Source organism: Artemia franciscana, chromosome 17 (genome assembly GCF_032884065.1).
Source record: "Artemia franciscana chromosome 17, ASM3288406v1, whole genome shotgun sequence".
Taxonomy (NCBI): Eukaryota; Metazoa; Arthropoda; class Branchiopoda; order Anostraca; family Artemiidae; genus Artemia; species Artemia franciscana.
Genome location: NC_088879.1, coordinates 11,726,648 through 11,738,706, shown reverse-complemented (window position 1 = coordinate 11,738,706; position 12,059 = coordinate 11,726,648). Strand labels below are relative to the sequence as shown.

Genomic DNA, 12,059 nt, shown 5'->3' with positions numbered 1-12,059 from the left:
TCTTTATGGGATGGGATAGCTGTTTTGAATTTTCAGGTTGTTATAACTTTGATTTTGGTTGTTATAATATTTTAGGACGGATTTTTAGAGACTTTTGTATAATAGATATTTATCTGACAACATACTTGGTCACAATAACCCTATTCAGCATAGTTTTCACAGTTCAGCTCCATTTTAACTTATACCTTGGTTAAGATGGCGTTCCCAATCTGTGTATATTAAATTTTGACTTAGCTATGCAAGATGCCCATTTGGGTGGACTTGAACGTAAAGTCAAAGACAATGCATTAAAAAAAAAAAAAATCTTTTTAGGAAAAATCTAATATTATAAAGCTCCTTCATTGTTATTTCGAAAGAAAAAGTTTTAAATATAGTGTTTAGAACTTCCAAGAATTTGTCCATAGGAAGAATTTTAAATCAAACATTAGATTGATCAAATTCTCGACGCCCGACGCAGACGCCCTTTTATTCATAAAAACATTTATGCCCTTTGATCTCGTTTGTTTCAAAATTGTATACTACTATTTGGAGACTGTTGTACAATAAATAAGTAGGCTATTATTGTGACTATTCGAACTTGAACTTGTTGGGGGCTAGGTGTAGCTACTACTGTTTGCTTAGCATTGAAATTAGCTTATTACCTAGTCAAATTAACTTGAAAAGAAACCTACTTAGCCTCCAGGATCATGTTCAGGACGATTTTCACAGTTCAGCTCCATTTTAATTCATACCTTAGTTAAGATGGCGTTCCCAAACTGTGTATATTAAACTTCGGCTTAGCTATGCAAGATACCCGTTTGGGATATTTTGGACGTAAAGTCAAAGACAATGCACGGAAAATAATATCTACTCTGGAAAAAACATCATATACTATTATGCCGCTAATACAGAAATAAAGTTTCAAAAACAGTATCTAGAAATAAACCTAAATATTTTTTTTTATTTTTTGATTTTTCCCTATTGTTTCTACTTTGTGTTTGTTTGCTAGAAATAACCATATTTTGACCATTTTATACATGAGAACATACATATGTTCTCGTCGTTGAGTTATAGGGGGTTAGACTGCGCAAGAATGTATAAAAAATATTTTTGAGCAGAGCTGCTGAAAAGCCCGCTTGTCAAAGAGAAAGTTGAGAAGCTGGCACTTCGGGATAATATTTTGAAGGGACAGGGATAGGTTCAGTGCTCTAGGAGAGACGGGTAAAAAAAGTTACAGTCCTCTCAGAAATAAATTAAAACTCCCTCCATTCCCTCCCCTCTTGTATGCGCCTTCAGTCCTTCTGTTTATGGTGACATACTATCTTCACAGTTTGAATGTGCACTAACACAGAATAGTTTTATTCGAACCTGAAGTTACTATTAAGAAAATAGTGCCACAGTAAGGCAAGTCATTTATATCCTTGGATTTGTCAGTATGACTCATTCAACTATGCAATGACTTACATAAATTGCAGCATTCTAATTGTTCAATATACTTTACAATTTAGAAGTTTACTTTCCTTCATTCAGCCAAATATGTTGGAGGTAATGATTTTTTTCCGGCCGTTAATTTGTTAACAACCCACGTGAGATTTGGATGTCTTTTGAAACGATGAGAATATTATTTTCTTATTGAATAATAATAAAAACGAATAAGATTAAACATAATAAAATGTAACATCCTCTAATATATTGCGATCTTCTCAGGTATACTGCAAATTCTGAAAAATATTGACTTAAGGAGACGGAAAAGAATTACAGTAATTGTATTAGAATAGTTGTAAAGCTACAAAAATTGTAGAAAATAATGGTTAAAGCAATTACAATCTGTCGTATATAAATAATCCGTATAAAAAATGGAAAGTTCCTGAATAGGCTATTAGAATTAAAAATACCTACATCTTGAAATACTGTAATCTAAATAGTAAAAGAAATTATTTAATTGTACCCAAAAAGAAAAAAAAATTGAGGCCTAAAAATAAAAGTAATGTGTAGATCTGAAAAAGGAAGTTATTCTTGTAGTATATTGTGAAGTACGTCTCTTGTTTGTTTTTAATCTTATAAAAATAAGGTTTTCCAGGTTTCAAATTTTTTTTCTTATTTTGCTTTTTTTTTTTCTTTACTCCAGTCATGAGTAGATCTTTTAGGGCAGACAAAGACGATCGATGCTATAAATTAATTGAAATAGGGGTGCACACAGGGAAGAAGATTTTTCCCTTTAAATAGCTGTTCGAGGAGGGGGGCTGAATCATTGCACTTAAATCATTTTTGGAGGGTGATGGCTCAAAAGATCATTTCTTCCCGTGCTTAAAGACGGGTTTCTTACGGATACCTTAACTAAAAAAATTGGAAACCTTAAGGATTTTTTGGCATTTTCTATAGTTCGTCGGGGTGCGACCAGCTAAAGTATTTTAACTTTATCATCCTTAAGTGAATGTTTCTTTATAAATCGGTTGTCAATAAAATCTAACATGCCTGAATTGCCGGGTAAAGTGGGGTGAATAGTGTCTGAATATTTTGTAACGCCAAGGATAGCGCATATAACACTCTTAATTTATTTCGACTTTAAGACACGGTCTAAAGACTGCTATAATATGTAACATTTGCCATCAGTAGCAGATTCGGGATCTTTTTCTTTATGGGATGGGGCAGCTGTTTTGAATTTTCAGGTTGTTATAACTTTGATTTTGTTATAGTTTTGTAGGCTGCAATTTTAGAGACTTTTATACAGTAGATATTTATCTAACAACATACTTGGTCACAATAACCCTATTCAGCATAGTTTTCACAGTTCAGCTCCATTTTAACTTATACCTTGGTTAAGATGGCGTTCCCAATCTGTGTATATTAAATTTTGGCTTAGCTATGCAAGACGCCCATTTGGGTGGACTTGAACGTAGAGTCAAAGACAATGCATTAAAGAAATATCATTTTGGGGGGAAATCTGATTTTATAAAGCTTCTTCGTTGTTATTTCGAAAGAAAAGATTTAAATATAGTGTTTTGAACTTCCAAGAATTTGTCCATTGTATAAATGAGAAAATATTTAGTCTTTTTTAAGCTATAGTAGTAGAATGTGCAAGAATATTAAATCAAATATTGGAATGATCAGACTCTCTCCATACTGAACTTCCACTGCAGGAATATTGAGTAATTACCATGTCACATTTACTTTAGTAGTTGCAATTATCCCCTTTGAAAAACGTTGCTTCTAATAGTATCTGAAGACTTCGACGCCCTTTTATTGATAAAATCATTTATGCCCTTTGATCTCGTTTGTTTCAAAATTGTATACTACTATTTGGAGACTGTTGTACAATAGATAATTAGGCTATTATTTTAACTATTCAAACTTGAACCAATGAGGGCTAGGCGTAGCTATTACTGTTTACTTAGCACTGAAATTAGCTTATTGCCTAATTGATTTGAAAATTGACTTGAAAAGAACCTACTTAGCCTCCAGGATCATGTTCAGCATGCTTTTCACAGTTCAGCTCCATTTTAATTTATACCTATGTTAAGATGGCGTTCCCAAACTGTGTATATTAAAATTTTGGCTTAGCTATGCAAGATGCCCGTTTGGGACATCTTGGACGTAAAGTCAAAGACAATGCCTAGAACACAATATCTTCCTCTGGGAAAAATTCTATATTTTAATGCTTCTTCAGTGCTATTACGGAAAAAAAGTTTTAAATACAATGTCTAGAAATAACCATATTTTGACCATTTTATACATGAGAACATACATAGCCTCGTTGAGCTATAGGGGTTTGACGACACAAGAATGTATAAACAAATATTTTTCAGCAGAGCTATTGAAAAGCCCGCTTATCGAAGAGAAAGAGAAGCTGGCACTTGGGGAAAATATTTTGAAGGGACAGGGATAGGTTCAGTGCTCTAGGAGAGACGGGTAAAAAAAAGTTACAGTCCTTTCAGAAATAAACTATAATTCTCTTCATTCCCTCCCTTCTTGTATGCGCTTTCAGTCCTTCTGTTTATAGTGACATAAGTTATAACAATCTTCGCCGTTTTAATGTGCACTAACACAGAATAGTTTTATTCGAACATGAAGTTACTATTAAGAAAATAGTGCCACAGTAAGGTGAGTCATTTATATCCTTGGATTTGTCAGTATGACTCATTCAACTATGCAATGGCTTACATAAATTGTAGCATTCTAATTGTTCAATATAGTTTACAATTTAGCAGTTTACTTTTCTTCATTCAGTCAAATATCTTGGAGATAATGAGTTCTTTTCCGAGGGGCTGGGGGGGGTAGATAGAATTATATTTTCTTGATCTTTTGATGGTTCTATGCGTTATTGTGAATTATAGGAATGCAATAGCGTCTTTCAAAATATAGGAATTGTTCTCGTGGGATTGGATGTGAGTTTCTTTGAGTATATGATCTGAATTCATTTTTATATGGAGTTGGTCTTGAAATAGTCAAGGGAGAATAATAGGATTCTCCCCTGTTACCAATTTCCCCTGCGGGACTCAATTGTTTGGAAACTTGGCCATCATGACCATGTTCGGCATGGTTTTCACAGTTCAGCTCCATTTTAATTTATACCTCAGTTAAGATGGTGTTCACAAACTGTGTATAATAAATTTTGGCTGAGCCATGCAAGATTCTCATTTGGGTGGACTTGAACATAAAATCAAAGCATATAAAATAAAGATATAACTGTAAAAATATGTTGCATATTATGAAACTTCTTCAAATTGTCGTTTCAAGGAAATAGGTTTAAACACAGTATATAGTACTAGCAAGGTTGTATGTGTGAGAATGTGTCTTCTCCTCCTCCTCGATATGTAGGGTTAGATAGTGCAAGAATATAAAAACTTAATTATTCTCAAAAGAGATCTTCACTGAAATCAGCTTGTCAACAAGAAAGTTGATAAACCACATCACTTTGGAAATATCGTTTAGAAGGAACAGGGATAGCTTCAAACTTAAAATTATAATGATAAAAAATTAACCGCCTTTTTAGAAACAAATTATATCCCCTCTCCTCCATCCTCTCCTGTATGTGTATTTGACTCTTCTTTTAATGTTGATGTGAGTTTTTAATTCCTTAAATTTATTGAAACACAACTATATAGGTCAAGCCTTTTCGTAAGGGTTATTTTTCCTCGGATTGAAGGGGACTAAAACCTGCAAATTTTTTTTTTGTCATTTTATTAACTTGGCCACAATGACCTTGTTCAACATGGTTTTCACAGTTCAGCTCCTTTTTAATTTGTAACTTGATTAAGATGGCGTTCCCAAACTGTGTATATTAACTTTTGGCTTAGCTATACAAGATGCCCATTTGGGTGGACTTGAACGTGAAGTCAAAGACAATGAATTCAAAATAAAATTTCTTGCTTTTGAAAAAACGCATAATATAAAGCTTCTTAGTGCTGTAACAAAAAAAGCTCTAAATATAGTATGTGGAACTCGTAAGATTTTGTCCTTCATAAATGAGAACATGAGGCTCTTTGAGCTGAAAGGGGTTAGATTGTGGTATATGATTATAAAAATTTAATTATGTCACCAGAATTCTTAGAATGCCAGCCTGTTGTTACAGAAACAAAATATAACAAATTTAGTTATCCTTTTGGCTCAAATCTTCACAGTTTGAATGTGCACTAACACAGAATAGTTTATTTGAGCCTGAAGGTGTGAAAAACCTGAAGCTCTGTTTATGGAGCCATCTATCCATCTTTTGAAGGGACAGGGACTGGTTCAGTGCTCCAAGAGAGACGGGTAAAAAAAGTTATAACATTATAACAATCTTCACAGTTTGTTTGTGCACCAGTACAGAATAATTTTATTCGAACCTGAAGTTACTATTAAGAAAATAGTGTCACAGCAAGATGAGTCATTTATATCCTTGGGTTTGTCAGTATGATTAATTCATCTATGCAATGACTAACATGAATTGCTTGTTTTCAACATAGTTTGCTAATTGTTCAACATAGTTTTTTAACTTCGTGGTTTCCTTTATTGTGTTGCGAGAGCAACACTTTGGTTTTGTCCCGTTTTTTTTTGTTTTGTTTTTTTTTTCCTATGCCGCCGATCTCAGCTTATTCCTGGAAACTGGTAAGGGTCTAACCTGTGCGGTTTTTACGGAAAGTGTGGACCTCAGGCCGGATTGATGAATATGACATTACATTTTGGAAAGCTCCGTAGAACTCTTGCCTGGGGCCAAAAAGGATGGTTTTTGCTTGTCCTCGAGCCAGAGCCTATGGTGTGCGAAGTGAAGTGGAGTTATATAGCCTATGTCAGAGAGGAGTATCTGAAGTTGTGCAGCCAAGCTTTCGTTTCATCAAACCATGTTTCTGCTTTCGAGTGGAAAGCTCCGTTCTAGCAGGCAAGCAGGCAGGCACCAGTTTCAAATTGAAGATGCACTAAAATCTATAAGTGTTAAATATATGCGGTAGTTCCCCGGCCCGACAGCCAATATATCTTCTTTGAGTGATAAATAGAAAAATTTACAGAAACAAAAAAGTGCGATTTTCCCACGGGTCCGAAAGTGCTGCCATCTATTGTTTCTAGCCATTTCTGTTCGTGATTTCAGCTGACTTTACCATTCTTTTTTTTTCTACTTGGGATTGCAATAGAGAAATGGTATCAGATATACCTCTTAAACTTTAAAAGTTCTCTCATTGCTAAAGAAATTAGAGCTTATCCTTTGCTCCTTTCTAAGTGGTGGTGTTAGAAAGTTGGCCTCCGGCAAAAAAGTCAACTTTTGAACTAAGACAGATAGAATTTTTTTTTCAATGACAATCGATAGACCTTGATGAGCTGATCAAAGTTTATGTCATCCATTTTTTGTTACAAAAATTCCTTCATGACATACACCAGTTTGAAAGTTTCAAGGGGTTGACAACTTCAGTGGTAAGGTACACACTTGAACCAAAAATAGGCCGATACCAATTGTGAGATATGTAGGGGACTTCCAAGCAACAGTCGATTATTAGCTTATAATCATCTTTGGCAATGAGGGGTTTGCAACTTTTGCTGATTGGTGTACCTATTATCTGTTTCTGGTGCAATTGATGGTAAGAACAACTTGGTTCCCGATTGTAAGACATGTAGGGGAGTTGTAAGTAATAATCGGCTGTTAGGCTACAATGACTTCAGCGACAAGGGGTTTGCAACTTTTGCTAGTTGGTGTACCCATTATTTGTTTCCGGTGAACTTGGATGTATATCACGGGAGAGGGACTTGTAAGTAAGAATCGGTTGCTAGAGGAGGTTCATCAGAGGCTAAAAATTTGTGCAAATTGGTGCACATCTATGGTATTTGATCCTGAAAAGTCACGAATAGCTTTATAATACCAACTAGATTATATAAGATAATGTTCCAAGTTTCCATCGGTCACGATGTCTACGATTGAAAAGGTTAAAGTTCAACTGGCTGCAAACTCAATTTAGTCCCTTCTTCCGATATTCTTTTGCTGTTGTTTTTTCAACGCTGAAGAACTTGATCATGTGATTACTGATTGTGTTCTGCTTTGAATATGCCGTTTTGAATGCTTTGATAGTTTTGACAACTTCAGAATTTAACCGATAGCGAAGAAACAAAACCAAAGTGTTGCTCTCGCAACACTTATCGGCGAAGCCGGACAAAGGTTGCCGCAACACTTCACGTTGCCCAGGCAAGGTAGGTCTAATTTTACTTTGCAAAATGTTTTGAACGGTAATTTTTTTTTCTTGGGGGTTAGGAGGAGGAGGAACTGATACAACTCTAGTTCCTTTATCTGTTTTCTCGTTGTTAAAATTGAATGGCCTTGAGATAATCTTAGAGAATGATTAAATTATCCTCAGTTACAAACTTTGCCCGACCAAGTTAATTTTGTTAGTAACAATTGTCTCATTCGAAAAATAATGAAACCTACAAAGTTAAATTAACCAACACTATTTTGCTGTGGTATTTCGCGGTCCTCTCTTGCGTACCTCAAATTTAGAGAAATTTCAAATTTAGGACTCATGATGTGATGACCGGTATCTGCCATGAATAAAAATATTCCATTGAAAAAACGGATAATTCTTAAATTAGTCTGTTAATAAGTCAATAATTTAAGGTTTACGAGAAGACACCATTGAAAGTGAAAAACTTTGGAGTATGGCTTCGTTACGATTCCAGATCTGGCACACACAACATGTACAGGGAATACAGAGACCTGACTGTTGCAAGTGCTGTAACTCAATGCTACAGGGATATGGCTGCCCGACACAGAGCCAGAGCACACTCTATCCAGGTATGAACAAAACCCTTTTATATTGTTTTTATGGATGAAAATTGGGTTTTTGTTTCGAAGGGTCCCCCGTAAAGTGATTTGAGTAGATACCATCTTTTGATTGGCATCGTTCGACATTAAGTTATATTCAGAATGGTTGTCCAACTTGAAAAGCTTTAATCGGAGTGTTTTCTTTATACCCTCTTTTGAGTCATTGTTTTTGTCACCGATTCGAGATTAAATCCATTGAAAGCAAGTATTTAAACAACTAGTAGTTACCCCCTTCCCCCTCTGAAAATCTTATTTTTATAGTGCCTATCACTATTCCTTTAAGTTTTCTTATCAGTGACCTGTTTTTCATATTTTTTTCAACTTGGAATAATCCAATAATATCATTTTAAGAGGCTCTTTAAAATTCGTACAAAAGAGGGTAAAGTTGGCAGCAAAATTCTATATTCTTAGGTGTTCCAGCATTTTGGCCAATCAGCATTTCCTATTTAAATAGTTGTTTAAATTTGAACATTGGAAACAGTCTTCACGAAGACTTGAAAAAAAGGTAAATTTTTACTTTCATTCCAAGTGCTCTAAAGTGCGTATTACTGCATATAGCAAGATTCTGATGATCGTATATTGTTTCTTTGTCATTATTAGATGTCATTATTTTTTAGGTTTCTCAAACCCCCCATCTAACGTGACTAAAAATGCGTAAAGTGAGCTTGCTTACAGATAGCATTACCTATAGAGCGAAGCGTATTAGTTCATGTAAATAAATGTAGAATACAGACCTCGCCCCGCTGCCCGCGGGGCTCATGGATTAATACGCTTCACTCTATAGGTAATGTTACCTTAAAGCAAGCCCTCTTTACGCATTTTTAGTTTGCCCCATGGAGAAGGAGGGTCAACCAGAAATGGATGCGCTTCTCTAATAATGACAAAGAAACAATATGCGATCACCAGAATCTTGCTATGTGCAGTGATACGCACTTTAGAGCACTTGGAACGAAAGTAAACATTTACCGAAAAAATATTGTTTTTGTTTCTGAATTTGTCGGCTTTAGAATAATCTTGTAAGTCTAAAACTGAGAAAACGTAGAACTAAGAAAAACATGGTAAATCATAGCAAGTAGAAAAAAAGAATAAAAGGAAAAGATTTTGGTTGTTGCCTCTGCTCAACTGTCCTTGGTTATACATGTCCGTATAAAAAGTATAAAAGACAAATCTTCAAAATACTAATAGAAAGCACCATTTTTCTAGTAGTAGGGAAAAGGAGACTCGTTGTATTTATAAAAAAAAGATATAATTCCAAAATATCTTAGGCAGCTTGATAGAGGTGTGACTATCATCAATGGAGGTGGACAGATCAGGCAAAATTATGATAAAATATCGATAATGGATGTGGCTGATAAATATCAAAGACCAAACTCACGGGCCGATGATAGAATAAGGTCGTTAGCCCATGGGCCAATCAAGCCTGCGATAGGGCTGATTGTTATCTCTTATCCTTAGATCAATTTTGATGATGAGAGGTAGAATTCCCTTTGCCTCTAGGTTTATTGTCACTCGACGAACAATTAACCTTCCTATGGATTAGCCGTCCTAGCCGAATGGTTAGTATGCCAGACTTCAAATCATTGTCCGTGAAGACAGGAGTCTTGGTGCCGTTGGTTGTTTTGTTTGAAGTCGGATCAGTGGCTTGATTCTGTATGCTCACCCAGAGTCGATACAGCTCTAAATAGCCACTAGTAATCTGGGGAAAGTGTGCAGGGAGGGCGTGTGAAACCACGGGATGGCTGACCTATTCCTTCCCCACCCAATTGCGCTTTCTGGCTGAAGGGCTATGCGACGGAGACCAGAACCGCCGGTGGGAACTAAAGTCCAGTGCCGTATACGTTAGTGTGCGATTTGAGTTATAAACAGGTATACTCGTTTAATGTATACTAGGGCGTTATAAAAGTACTTATCTTTCTCAGTCTGTACTCTGACCCTTATGGTGAACTGCTAATGTCCTTTTGTACCATCCTGTGCCTTTTTAAGACACATAGACTAATCGTGTCATTAAGTCGATTCGAAGTAAAAGTTGAGATTATAGATTGTAGATGCGTCTAGGTTTCCATGGTTTGGGAAAAAATTGAGTGTTGAGATTAAAAAGAAACTAAATGTAAAATGTTGTCTTAGCTTGCTTTAAGGACGTAGCTGAAAATTTATGAGAGCATGGCCGATCGAGGGGAGGGGTTACCGTGTCTGAACGCCCCAACGCCTCGAAATTCTATTCAATCGTTAAAACGTAACAAAAATTATATGAACTAAGTCTCCACCCCCCTTCCAACAAAAAATTCAGGCACGCACTTGACTGAGGGCATAGTTATGAAGAAATATAGTATGTTCTGAAATATAAGGGGAAGTCAAAAACATGTACTATACAATTTGACGTTTACGAAAGTTCATTTTTAAATTTACGAAAATTTGTTACTGAATTATTGAAGGATTACTTTCAAATAAGACAGGTATACAAAAGTGTTTCTGTGCAACCTTAGTCTGTATGGTAAGAGTTGAGTTATTTTAAAATGTGTGAATTTCTTAATTAGAAACAAATATCTTTAAAGATTTTTCTGAATTTTTCTTAAAATTAATCTAATTTTTTAAGGTTAAAGAAATCTGTCTTTTCTAAAAAAAAAAAAATTCAATTAGAAACCAAATTTAATCGGAATTTTGTTTAAAGGAATTTTTAGTAAAGTATCCTCTGTCGTTTTTAACCAAGTGTTGACAATCTGCGGTGTCCCTAGAACGTCCATAGAAATTCTCAAAAAAATTTGTAAAATGAGAGAAAAAAAGGCATCCCTCAGTCGTTTTTAAAGAAATATTGAAAATCTGCCATGTCTCAAGAAATGTACAATGCTAAATTAGTGTAATCTTGTGCATATGCTCTAGAATGACGAAGAAAATCTTTAAATTTCAAAAAAAGTCTCTATAAGATTCTCGTTTCTTAAAATGATAATAGAAATACATTTGAAAGAGTTGTTCGGAAATTTCTAATAACTTTATGACTAAAACACTGCCATGATGCAGAATTCATTAAAATATTCAATTATTGGATTTATTTCAGTAATTTCTTCTTTATTAATTTGATACTATGTATATATGTATATATATAATTTTATTATTGTTGCAAATCTACCCATTAAGCGTCATGCTTAAATGATTGACGGTTAAGAATGGTTTGCTAAATTGAATTTCTCTAGTCCCCTCTGAGAATGATAATATTTATTTTCTGGGTGACAGCAGGGCAAACATTTGTTTGTATTGCAGAAACAATGTTTTCTCAGTAAAAAGTAACTATGCAAGCTAGATAGAATCTGTTTCATCTGTTTCTGTTTAGCAAAAAACCGAAGGGGTTGCTTTTTACTCACTAGGCTGTCGTAATCAGATTTTTAGCTTCAGTAGTAAATACAAGAATTTTGTCATTTAGAGCCAACTCATATGGTTTCAAAAATTGCATTTTTCATTGCTGCACTTGTTCTATTGAGTAATAAGTTAAAAGGCATGTGTTTAAAGTGATTCACATTTCTCCTTTTTCAAAAATGTCAAATTTTCCTGTTAAAGTAGCTCAGTTGTTTTTGTCTTTGTTTTTTTGTGAGAAGACAGACGGGTGATGTAAATTTTTTTTTGCTAGACTAGACGAAGAGCCAGCTTTGCTAATTGGAAAGTAGCATGAGCTACTTGTCTTAATCTACTCACTACTGGTGGCCTCTTCGACCTTCAGCCATCGAATATATCCGCATTTACACTTATTTGTGTATACAATGTATTAGGATTAGTGTTGAGCGATAATTTGATCAAACGATATATCGTC

At 34.8% G+C, this 12,059-nt stretch overlaps 1 protein-coding gene across 1 annotated transcript in view; it reads left to right on the top strand.

The window, feature by feature from the left end:
• LOC136037852 (large ribosomal subunit protein eL20-like) overlaps positions 1-12,059 on the top strand; it is a 49,133-nt gene that overhangs the window by 22,547 nt on the left and 14,527 nt on the right. The window contains exon 3 of the mRNA XM_065720698.1: positions 8,054-8,230. Within this exon, the coding sequence (XP_065576770.1) occupies positions 8,054-8,230 (177 nt within the window). The remainder of the gene's footprint in view (positions 1-8,053; positions 8,231-12,059) is intronic.